This window comes from Ranitomeya imitator, chromosome 5, assembly GCF_032444005.1.
Source record: "Ranitomeya imitator isolate aRanImi1 chromosome 5, aRanImi1.pri, whole genome shotgun sequence".
In the NCBI taxonomy this organism is placed as follows: Eukaryota; Metazoa; Chordata; class Amphibia; order Anura; family Dendrobatidae; genus Ranitomeya; species Ranitomeya imitator.
In genome coordinates, this window is record NC_091286.1 from 434903244 (window position 1) to 434916145 (window position 12902).

The 12902-nt window shown below is 43.1% G+C and overlaps 1 protein-coding gene across 1 annotated transcript in view; it reads right to left on the reverse strand.

Moving 5' to 3' along the window:
- LOC138638114 (probable cation-transporting ATPase 13A4) overlaps positions 1-12902 on the reverse strand; it is a 385556-nt gene that overhangs the window by 149194 nt on the left and 223460 nt on the right. Inside the window, exons 16-17 of the mRNA XM_069727134.1 lie at positions 7202-7358; positions 4933-5050 (exon numbers count right to left, since the gene is read on the reverse strand). Coding sequence (XP_069583235.1) covers positions 4933-5050; positions 7202-7358 — 275 coding nt within the window. The remainder of the gene's footprint in view (positions 1-4932; positions 5051-7201; positions 7359-12902) is intronic.

A 12902-nucleotide genomic window follows, 5' to 3' on the forward strand; every position in this document is an offset into this window, starting at 1 on the left:
AATAAGTATCCTTTGCCCTTGATATCTGAGTTATTCGATAGACTTTGGGGAGCAAGGGTATTTACTAAATTAGATCTGCGGGGTGTTTACAACCTGATTCGCATCCGTGAGGGGGACGAATGGAAGACGGCCTTTAACACCAGGGATGGGCACTATGAATATCTGGTGATGCCCTTCGGGCTCTGTAATGCCCCAGCCGTTTTCCAAGACTTTGTGAATGATATCTTCCGGGATATGCTTTCCACCTCGGTCGTAGTCTATCTGGATGATATTCTCATCTACTCTCCAGATATTGACTCCCACCGGAGAGATGTTTGCAAAGTCTTCGACCTCCTACGGGCAAACTCCCTCTATGCCAAGTTGGAGAAGTGTATGTTTGAGCAGGAGTCTTTACCTTTCCTGGGCTACATCATCTCGGCCCAGGGATTGGCTATGGATCCTGCCAAACTACAGGCAGTGATGGACTGGCAGGAACCCCATTCTCTGAAAGCGGTGCAGCGCTTTATGGGGTTCATAAATTACTATCGTCAGTTCATCCCCCACTTCTCAACCCTGGTAGCTCCCTTGGTATCCCTCACCAAGAAGGGAGCGAATCCTAAATTGTGGTCCGAAGAGGTCTCCAAGGCCTTCACTTCTATTAAGTCCCACTTTGCTAGCGCTCCCATCTTACATCGTCCCGATGTGGATAAGCCATTCCTAATGGAGGTGGATGCCTCATCCGTTGGTGCAGGAGCAGTCCTCTATCAAAAGGATGCTCAAGGTCGGAAGCACCCATGCTTCTTCTTCTCAAAGACCTTCTCACCAGCGGAGAGAAATTACTCCATCGGGGATAGGGAGCTGCTGGCAATGAAGTTGGCCTTTTCGGAATGGAGACATCTCTTGGAGGGTGCTCAGTTCCCATTCCAAGTCTTCACGGACCACAAGAATTTGGTCTATTTACAGACAGCCCAGCGGCTGAATTCTCATCAGGCCAGATGGTCCTTGTTTTTCTCCCGGTTCCACTTCACTCTACTTTATCTCGCCGGGGAGAAGAACATTCATGCTGACGCTCTCTCTCGCTCCCTGGTGTCAACTGTGGAGGAGGAGGACGAGCCTCGGCTCATTGTCCCTTCAGAGAGTCTGAGAACCGTAGCTCCGGTTTCGCTTGAGTCTGTGCCTCCGGGCAAGACTTTTGTTCCCATCAATTTCGCGTCCGGAGGTTCTCTCGTGGGCTCATTCGTCCAGAGTGGGTGGACACTTTGGGGCAAAGAGGACATCTGAGTTGTTGGCGAGAATGTATTGGTGGCCACATATGGTTCGTGACGTAGGAGACTACGTTCGGGCATGTGTCTCTGGTGCCAAAAATAAGTCTCTCCGTCAACGGCCAGCTGGGTCGTTATACCCTCTGCCTGTGGCAGACAGGCCCTGGGAGATGGTCGGGATGGACTTTGTGGTGGATTTTGGCCAAGTCACGTGGCTGTACTGTCATTTGGGTTATCACCGACCATTTTTCTAAAATGGTGCATTTGGTGCCGCTTCCTCGGCTACCTTCTGCACGGGCCTTGGCAGCATTGTTTGTTAAACACATCTTCCGTCTTCACGGTTTGCCAGACAAAATTGTCAGTGACCGGGGTCCCCAGTTTGCGTCTCGGTTCTGGAGAGAGCTTTGTCGCCTTCTCAGTATCGAGTTGAATCTCTCTTCGGCATATCATCCCGAGACGAATGGGTTGGTGGAGAGAGCCAACCAGACCTTGGTCACATATCTGCGACATTTTGTCTCTGCTAAGCAAGATGACTGGGCATCTTTGCTACCGTGGGCGGAGTTTGCTCTTAACAATGCTGTAGCTGACTCCACTGGACAGACTCCTTTCCTCCTTAACTATGGTCAGCATCCGCGGGTACCTGTGCCCATGCCCGTGTCTTCCGCCGATTCCAGGGTGGCAGACTGGGCTGTGGAGGCACGGGACATTTGGGATCGCACTCAGGATGCCATTCGGGCTTCCAAGGAGAGAATGAGGTCCTCCGCCGATGTTCATCGGCGCCCCGCTCCGACCTTTGCTCCTGGCGACTTGGTGTGGCTCTCCACCCGTAACATCAGGCTGCGAGTTGAGTCCACTAAGTTTGCTCCTCGCTACTTGGGTCCCTTCAAGGTTCTCAGACAGGTTAATCCTGTGGTCTACCGCCTGGCTCTTCCTCCACGCTTGGGTATCACCGACACCTTTCATGTGTCCCTCTTGAAACCCGTATACATGTCCCGGTTTTCCGATTCATCTGCCGGGACATCGGGTTCGTCTACGGACGATTACGAGGTGAACGCTATTTTGGGGTGTAAGGTGGTACGCGGCAAAAAGTTCTATCTGGTGGATTGGAAGGGTTATGGTCCAGAGAACAGGTCATGGGAGCCTGCTGAAAACATTGGGGCCCCACAGCTCATTGCTGCCTTCGAGCGTAGCGAGGCCCAAGGAGGGGGGGCCCTAGGAGGGGGGTAATGTTAGGTCTCGAGTTCCCGCTTCTGCACAGGGGGAATCTCGAGCCGTCTCCGCTGCGGTCCCCCATTCCTATCCAGCCGCAGTGGAGCCTGCTCAGCAGGGACGTCGGTCCCAGCGTCTTGCTCGGTCTCACTCTGTTCAGAGAGTTACTGCTGCTTCTTCAGCTCCTGCCATTAAAGTCAGTGCTGGTCAGCAGCGAGTGGACTTCTCTGGGACTAAGTCCTTGTCTGCGCACACTGAGCATGCCCAGGGCAAGATCTCCCGTTGGAGATCGAGGGTCATGTGCTCAGACTCTGCAGCGCATTCTATTGGTCCTCTTGGCAGGTCTTGCAAGGGCAAAGTTTCTGTGGCCACTTCCTGTCCTGCAACTATATAAACTGCGCATGACCGCACGGCCATGCGCTAGTGTACAATTGAATACGTGTGTTTGTTGTGAGTGCAAGTCGTTCATTAAATACCCCTACCCTATTGTATGACTGTTCGTGTATGGTGTATGGCTGCTATCTAGCGCCCGACTAATCACTCAACGTGTCACACACGTATCAGCGTCTATTGCTGTGACCGCCAGTACGGTGCCACGCGCCAGTGTGCGCTTCCTGACCCACGTCTGGGTCCTTAGTGGTACCTGCCAGCACGGCACAGTTCGCACTTCGGTGCTATAATTATATATTTCCTTACACACCCAGTAGCGGTGTAGTGCCAGCAAGGGTCTAATCGGACTACAATCCCTGTTGGGGTTAAGTTTGCTGACCACTTGCTCGCGCTCTATGTGCGGTACCGCGGTCCTGTGACGCAACAGGATCGCTTTCTTCACGCTGGGTGAGGTTTAACCCACGCGTGTATACTTTTGGATACCGCCATATAGTCTGTCATTTCCTAGCAGCAGGTTTCACCTGCACGGTGGACCCCGGACTGCGAACGCATCTATATCATCTCTCTTGGTGCGTTCCGCCAGTCCTAACATACATGCTGCCGATCCGTGGGGAGCATTAATTAGAAACTGGCTGTATGATTTCTGTCAGGTATGTTTGACTCTGCAAACATTTCAGAGAAAAACATACTTTAACTTTTGCTGGGGACAAAACTGCACAGGAAACTAGTCAGTTATAGGTGGACCCTTGGCAGCTTCTCCCACCGACTATCCTGGAGAAACAGGTATTTCTCTATACATGCAGGCAAAGAGAGATCTGTAACTCAAGGGGAATTTGCAGGGAAAAGCCACCAGGAACCTTTCTGCCCAGCTAGTCTCCCTGGTGGCTTTTGAAGTGTTTTTGAGAGCCAGACCTACCTGGTTGAAATCATACAGCCAGTGTCTGATACATGCTGCTCATGGATCTGGCAGCATGTATTAGCTGTCAAGTTCCCTTTAGGGTATGTGAACACGTTGCGGATTTGGTTGCGGATCCACAACGGATTGGCCGCTGCAGATTCACAGTTGTATTTTCCGCAGCATGTCAATTCTTTGTGCGGATTCCACAGCGTTTACACCTGTTCCTCAATAGGAATCCGCAGGTGGTAAAACGCAGGTGAAATCCGCAAAAAAAAACGCTTGAAATCCGCAGTGCGTTTTACCTGCGGATTTATCAAAAATGGTGCGGAAAAATCCGCACATGATTCCGCTACGTGTGCACATAGCCTAAAACACTACTTCTGTACAAGAGGCAGATTTATTAATCAGTGTTTCCAGTTTAGTTTCACTGTTTAGTGATATTTTGGAAAGTCTCATATCTCTTGTCTTTACACATACACAGCCTTTCAAAATGTTTACCTTTATATATCACAGGGAACTTGTACAGACAATAAAGACATTTCAGAGCGAACACATAATTCAACAGATACTAAGAGGAGTGAGGGTCTTGCTCACAAACTTACAATGTATAAGGAAACAGGTGAGACACAAAAGGTAAAAATTAAAGTGCTGTATTGTATAGTCTGGCCATCAACATAATAAATGTGGTTCTCAAATAACGCTGAATGAACCGGTCACCAGTAAAAATTTGTATACGCTCATACACAAGGGTTTTTGGAAGATAATTTTGGAAGGGCAAAAATGGAATAGTTACATGTGGGGTGAGGCGATAGGCCACTCTAAATAAGTGCCTATCGCCTCAACTCAAAGTGATATGCGAAGTTGCATTAAATATTACGATTTTTCTTGTTTTTTTTTTAAAGTGGGCCAAGATGGAGAGTAGCCAGGGAGGGACAGGATAAGGCTGTGCTCACCTGACAAATTCATGAAAAATGGTAGCATACATTACGGCAGGAATATTTCTTCAGTTTCTGACTTGAAAAACGTTTCTGGTGAGGTCTATGGAAGCGTATGCCACTGATAAGATATGCCAAAACACTTAATTTATTCAGTATGTCTTATTCCTGCTTATCCCTTATTAAAACTGATATACAAAACTCTAGTCTTAGTAAATTGTTTCTTTAATACTGAAGTATTTGTAAAAGTTGCTCTTACCTGTCTGTGTCAAAAGACTTTGGCAGATCTTCTTTTTGCAGTGATCGACAAGCTAGCCCAATTACTCGGAAGCCTTGTACTGTGCAATCATCAAGTTTCTTAGAGACATTGTCTGGAACTATTAAGAAATAACAAAAATTACTCAAAATCAAAATTATCTATAGCCATATAGACTGTAGCAAAATACTCCATGTGTTGATTACAGTTCCATGAATTTAGGTAGGCATATACATATATTATATTTCTGGAAATCATGGACAGACAGACTTTATACATTACTTTGTATTAGAAGTGAATATTTATGATTGCACATATGCCAAATTGTGCCAAAATTATGTGCAAAAAATTATGCAAACTGAACCAATAGGTAGTATAATCTTAGACAAATTTTCAAAGATGCACTGAAGTAAAAGTTTCTATTTCCCTACTTGTTCTCAAAGAAATAGCACATCGATTAGGGTAATATAAATATCTAAATACCATATATACTCGAGTATAAGCCAAGATTTTCAGCCCATTTTTTAGTCCTCCTGTAACATTCAGGTCAGAGGGCATAATGATGTGGTTAGTGTGTGCACTTCCCTCTGCCTGAACAGTCACTGCCAGAGGACCCGGCGCGCAGTGGTGGAACGGGGATAGGTGAATATCGCAAGTGCCGGTGTCCCTGTCTGCTCAGGACAAGGGGTGAATATGTCATTTTTTTTAAACGCAGCAGCATCATATTGGGCAAATATGTCTATGGAGCATCTTATGGGGCCATAATCAACCTTTATGCAGCATCATATGGGGCACATTTTCTATGGAGCATCTTATGGGGCCATAATAAACCTTAATGCAGCATCATATGGGGCACATTTTCTATGGAGCATCTTATGGGGCCATAATAAACCTTAATGCAGCATCATATGGGGCACATTTTCTATGGAGCATCTTATGGGGCCATAATCAATCTTAAAGCAGCATTATATGGGGCACATTTTCTATGGAGCATCTTATGTGGCCATAATCAATCTTAATGCAGCATTATATGGGGCACATTTTCTATGGAGCATCTTATGGGGCCATCAACCTTTGTTCAGCAATATATGGGGCATAATATTCTATGGAGCATCATATGGGGCGATAGTCAACCTTTATGCAGCATCATATGGGTCAAATGTTTCTATGGAGCATCTTATGGGGCCATAATCAACCTTAATGCAGCATTGTATGGAGCATATTTTTGTATGAAGCATCTTATGGGCCCATCATGAACTGTATGGAGCATTATATGGGGCTACTGATTCAATATGGATATTCAAAAACACTTAACCTACTGATGTCTCAATTAATTTTACCTTTATTGGTGCCTATTTTTATTTTTGAAATTTACCAGTAGCTGCTGCGTTTCCCACCCTAGGCTTATACTCGAGTTATTAAGTTTTCCCATTTTTTTGTGGCAAAATTAGGGGTCTTGGCTTATACTCAGGTCGGCTTATACTCGAGTATATAAGGTAACCATAATTTGCATAGCTATATATTCATAAAAAAACATTTTTACTTCCTGTAAAAACCTCATCATTTTGAAGTATCCTGATTTTTGTATTGTATAACCAGTGTACAAATTTTATGTAAACAAAAAATTGGTCATTAATGACCCTTTTTGGAAGTGCACTTGAACAGCAAGGTGGATTGCTGTTAAGGGAACTAGAGAAAAAAAAAATCTATAAATCTTCAGCACAGCGAGTGTGAACGAGCTGAGTGTGAGCTGAGTGTAAGTGTGAACGGCGGTAAGTGTGACTTGTGATTCAGTGACTTTGGATTCAGGGAGTTTCCAAGGGAGGATTTACTGAATTACTGTCTGTTTTTTATTAATACTTTGTATTTATTTATTTATTTTTTTATTTCACTTTTCTGTCTGGTGCAATCCCCATTAGGAAATGTGATCCACTCTTGTTAATGCCATCCAGTGCACATCTTGCCACATGTATGCAGTCCTTGAGCAGCCGGTTGAGGGTGCATACTGCTGTGCGAGATGTGAGTACGTTGTGCATTTGGAAACCCAGATTCTGAATCTAAATGTGCAGCTGGCAACACTGAGATCCATAGACAATATGGAGAGGAGTCTTCTGCTCATGGAGCAGACGCTCAATGGGATAGATGAGGTGGGGGATGGTGGGATGGAGCTGCAGGACGATGAAGTAGCAAGCTGGGTGACAGTTAGGAAGTGGGGTAGAGGGAAGAGTGCATCATAGTTATTATAACTTTACTATACATGCTTTGTAGTTACCTGTTTCTGGTTTGCAAAAGCACACAACCATTTCAGGCGCCCCTTTCATGAACATTGTCATATTACTCTCTCCAATAACCTGGGCAATGACAGACATGCGCTGTAAAGTGGAGGAGAATGGGAACTGGTGTAGAATAAGAATTCCTTCCACTGGAGTCTACTTGATGCAGATATAAGAATTTAAGAAATTGTTATTAATGAACATGAATTGAATTATCCTGTACTGCTTATAGCAAATGCAATATAAAAAAAGTTGTTTATAAATAGTGATGAGCGAATTTGTTGGAAAAATGATTGCCAAACATAAAATTGGCATGAATATGGCACAATCGGATTCGTGATTGGAAACACGAGCAAAAATTTATAAAATTAGAAAAAAATGGTAACATTTGGTAAAAAGTGCATGAAAATATTTGCGTTTCTACTAAAGTATTTTGAGCCCTTTGGCTAGGATATTGATTTTGTATGATGAGCATGGGGCACATGTTTTTAAAATCTAACTTTATGTGTGCACATTGCATCTAGCTAATCACGTCCGCAAGAAACATCCACAATGTTCTAACCAGAGATAAGTGAATATTTCAATGTTGATTAAGGATTGTGATCACCGAATTTGCAATATTCAACTATTTATTCGCTGAATACTTGCCGAACATAGCCAAACGCCATTAAAGTCAATGGGAGGCAAAAGCAAACGCATTCACAACACCTTCTAATAACCCCCAAAACTGCCAAAACACATGAAATGAGGGGCAGAAACCAGGAAAGTGGCCTCAATTTTCCCACAGTACAAATTGAAGCATGGCACGGCAGCAATCAGCCATGTATAAGGCATCGCGGTCTCGGACGGCATTTACAGCTTCCAACTAAATGTCAAAGTAAGATGAGGTGGGTGAAGGATCAGTGTAGGCCTGCTGTGCTGGAAGCCCTGATACCACATAAAATAGCTCAACCTGTTTTCATGCTGGGCCTCACTCAGGTGTCACAAATATCAGTTTTGTAGCCTACCATTATTAGACAAATCTAAGGATAGTAGTAACTCGGGTAGTTGACTCCAATGAAGTGGATGCTTGACGGTCTCAGAGGCCTACTGCTACAGGCAATACTCATGAAAGAGACACGACCAGGAGTCTACACATTTACAAAAATTAGGCCGGGATCACATTTGCATATGTGTGCGCAGCGTATACCTGCGTACCGATCTGCATGTGTCTTGCATACATGTATTTAACATTGTGTAAGCAGGGCCATGCATTAGCATGCGTTCGCCTGCAGATGAGCACGCATGCGTCATTTCGTGGTGTGTGGTAAACGCAACATGTTGCATTTTTTGAGGCGTCAATTTAGCGCACACATATGCATGCGGATGAGTGCATCAAAACAATGCATTACTGTCTGTGGGAGCGCATTGATACGCAAGGACATGCGTATGCATGCGTTTGACATGCATGCATACTTCACACTAGGAAATTATGTCACCCGCTGCAAAATCCCTGATGTTGTTTTCTCTTTCTTCTAGACTGTTTTTTTCCTATCCTGGACTCCTTGCCTGGCTTGCTCCTTCCTTTTCTGTGATTACCTGTTGTGGAATGTTCCTATGGCCCTGTGTAAGTATGAATGTGTACTACTTTGCTCTGCCCAGTCTCACGCACTGCCCAGTTTCACTACCTTCATCACTTTGTATATTTTTTTTCCTTTTCTTTTCTTGAAGACTGTGCTGTCCCCATTTTGGGCTGCTTTTCCACTACGGTGCTGCTGTCCCTGTGTTGAGTTGCTGTTACGGTGCTGTGCTGCTTGCTGTGCTGTTAGACTGTTGCCTATAATGTAAGTATTGGCCTTCAATTTTTATTTTTTGCTTAAACTACATTGTGTTTGTCTCTTTTTAACAAGTTCAATTTTTCTGTTCTTTTCTGTAGTGTTTCACTTGACTGCTGCCTACTCTTCAAACATGTCCTTCAGTGAAGACCTGACTGCTTTTCCCTGACGCTGATTATTTAATCACATTGGATATACTGATTGTTATGTATTGACTGGCAATACAACACATGGTAAATCATGTATTTTCTTTACAGGAATCTTCAAGTGTAGCAGTCAAGTGGAAATGAATCTTCATAGGGTCGTTGGGTTTAAATTCATGAGGAGGAAAGACAGGGTGTAAGTATTCTTTTCATTATCAGACTTGTAATTGGATTTTTTTCAGGTTTGTATCTTTAAAACTGTATGACTTATTAATTTTTTTACATAGTAACATAGTAACATAGTAACATAGTTAGTAAGGACGAAAAAAGATATTTGTCCATCCAGTTCAGCCTATATTCCATCATAATAAATCCCCAGATCTACGTCCTTCTACAGAACCTAATTGTATGATACAATATTGTTCTGCTCCAGGAAGACATCCAGGCCTCTCTTGAACCCCCCGACTGAGTTCGCCATCACCACCTCCTCAGGCAAGCAATTCCAGATTCTCACTGCCCTAACAGTAAAGAATCCTCTTCTATGTTGGTGGAAAAACCTTCTCTCCTCCAGATGCAAAGAATGCCCCCTTGTGCCCGTCACCTTCCTTGGTATAAACAGTTCCTCAGCGAGATATTTGTATTGTCCCCTTATATACTTATACATGGTTATTAGATCGCCCCTCAGTCGTCTTTTTTCTAGACTAAATAATCCTAATTTCGCTAATCTATCTGGGTATTGTAGTTCTCCCATCCCCTTTATTAATTTTGTTGCCCTCCTTTGTACTCTCTCTAGTTCCATTATATCCTTCCTGAGCACCGGTGCCCAAAACTGGACACAGTACTCCATGTGCGGTCTAACTAGGGATTTGTACAGAGGCAGTATAATGCTCTCATCATGTGTATCCAGACCTCTTTTAATGCACCCCATGATCCTGTTTGCCTTGGCAGCTGCTGCCTGGCACTGGCTGCTCCAGGTAAGTTTATCATTAACTAGGATCCCCAAGTCCTTCTCCCTGTCAGATTTACCCAGTGGTTTCCCATTCAGTGTGTAATGGTGACATTGATTCCTTCTTCCCATGTGTATAACCTTACATTTATCATTGTTAAACCTCATCTGCCACCTTTCAGCCCAAGTTTCCAACTTATCCAGATCCATCTGTAGCAGAATACTATCTTCTCTTGTATTAACTGCTTTACATAGTTTTGTATCATCTGCAAATATCGATATTTTACTGTGTAAACCTTCTACCAGATCATTAATGAATATGTTGAAGAGAACAGGTCCCAATACCGACCCCTGCGGTACCCCACTGGTCACAGCGACCCAGTTAGAGACTATACCATTTATAACCACCCTCTGCTTTCTATCACTAAGCCAGTTACTAACCCATTTACACACATTTTCCCCCAGACCAAGCATTCTCATTTTGTGTACCAACCTCTTGTGCGGCACGGTATCAAACGCTTTGGAAAAATCGAGATATACCACGTCCAATGACTCACCGTGGTCCAGCCTATAGCTTACCTCTTCATAAAAACTGATTAGATTGGTTTGACAGGAGCGATTTCTCATAAACCCATGCTGATATGGAGTTAAACAGTTATTCTCATTGAGATAATCCAGAATAACATCCCTCAGAAACCCTTCAAATATTTTACCAACAATAGAGGTTAGACTTACTGGCCTATAATTTCCAGGTTCACTTTTAGAGCCCTTTTTGAATATTGGCACCACATTTGCTATGCGGCAATCCTGCGGAACAGACCCTGTCGCTATAGAGTCCCTAAAAATAAGAAATAATGGTTTATCTATTACATTACTTAGTTCTCTTAGTACTCGTGGGTGTATGCCATCCGGACCCGGAGATTTATCTATTTTAATCTTATTTAGCCGGTTTCGCACCTCTTCTTGGGTTAGATTGGTGACCCTTAATATAGGGTTTTCATTGTTTCTTGGGATTTCACCTAGCATTTCATTTTCCACCGTGAATACCGTGGAGAAGAAGGTGTTTAATATGTTAGCTTTTTCCTCGTCATCTACAACCATTCTTTTCCTCACTATTTTTTAAGGGGCCTACATTTTCAGTTTTTATTCTTTTACTATTGATATAGTTGAAGAACAGTTTGGGATTACTTTTACTCTCCTTAGCAATGTGCTTCTCTGTTTCCTTTTTGGCAGCTTTAATTAGTTTTTTAGATAAAGTATTTTTCTCCCTATAGTTTTTTAGAGCTTCAATGGTGCCATCCTGCTTTAGTAGTGCAAATGCTTTCTTTTTACTGTTAATTGCCTGTCTTACTTCTTTGTTTAGCCACATTGGGTTTTTCCTATTTCTAGTCCTTTTATTCCCACAAGGTATAAACCGCTTACAGTGCCTATTTAGGATGTTCTTAAACATTTTCCATTTATTATCTGTATTCTTATTTCTGAGGATATTGTCCCAGTCTACCAGATTAAGGGCATCTCTAAGCTGGTCAAACTTTGCCTTCCTAAAGTTCAGTGTTTTTGTGACTCCCTGACAAGTCCCCCTAGTGAAAGACAGGTGAAACTGTACAATATTGTGGTCGCTATTTCCTAGATGCCCGACCACCTGCAGATTTGTTATTCTGTCAGGTCTATTAGATAGTATTAGGTCTAAAAGTGCTGCTCCTCTGGTTGGATTCTGCACCAATTGTGAAAGATAATTTTTCTTGGTTATTAGCAGAAACCTGTTGCCTTTATGGGTTTCACAGGTTTCTGTTTCCCAGTTAATATCCGGGTAGTTAAAGTCCCCCATAACCAGGACCTCATTATGGGTTGCAGCTTCATCTATCTGCTTTAGAAGTAGACTTTCCATGGTTTCTGTTATATTTGGGGGTTTGTAACAGACCCCAATGAGAATTTTGTTACCATTTTTCCCTCCATGAATTTCGACCCATATGGACTCGACATCCTCATTTCCTTCGCTAATATCCTCCCTTAAAGTGGACTTTAGACAAGACTTTACATAGAGACAAACCCCTCCTCCTCTCCGATTTTTACGATCCTTTCTAAACAGACTGTAACCCTGTAAGTTAACTGCCCAGTCATAGCTTTCATCTAACCATGTCTCGGTTATTCCCACTATGTCAAAGTTACCTGTAGATATTTCTGCTTCTAGTTCTTCCATCTTGTTTGTCAGGCTTCTGGCGTTTGCAAGCATGCAGTTTAGAGGATTTTGTTTTGTTCCAATCTCCTCGCTGTGGATTGTTTTAGAAATGTTCTTACCTCCCTTCTGAGTTTGTTTTCCTGGATCTTCTTTGTTCAAGTCTAATGTTTTTCTTATTTTATTTGATCTATAGGTTCACCAATGTGAGGAAGTTCAACATGTTATTGACAATGACCTAGTCATTCCACTGGTTCAAGAGCGTGTAGCATTGTGGGTAGGGAAAAGCGAGTAGTGAAATATTTAAACTTGCTTATACTCGTACCGAGTATTCTATAATACTCGGGTATTCGGTTTATATATACTGCTCAAAATAATAAAGGGAACAAGCAATAAAACATCCTAGATCTGAATGAATGAAATATTCTCACTGAATACTTTGTTCTGTACAAAGTTGAATGTGCTGACAACAAAATCACACAAAAATCATCAATGGAAATCAAATTTATTAACCAATGGAGGCCTGGATTTGGAACGATACTCAAAATGTGGAAAATCAAATTACAGGCTGGTCCATCTTCAGTGAAAGTGCCTCAAAACAAGGAAATGATGCTCAGTAGT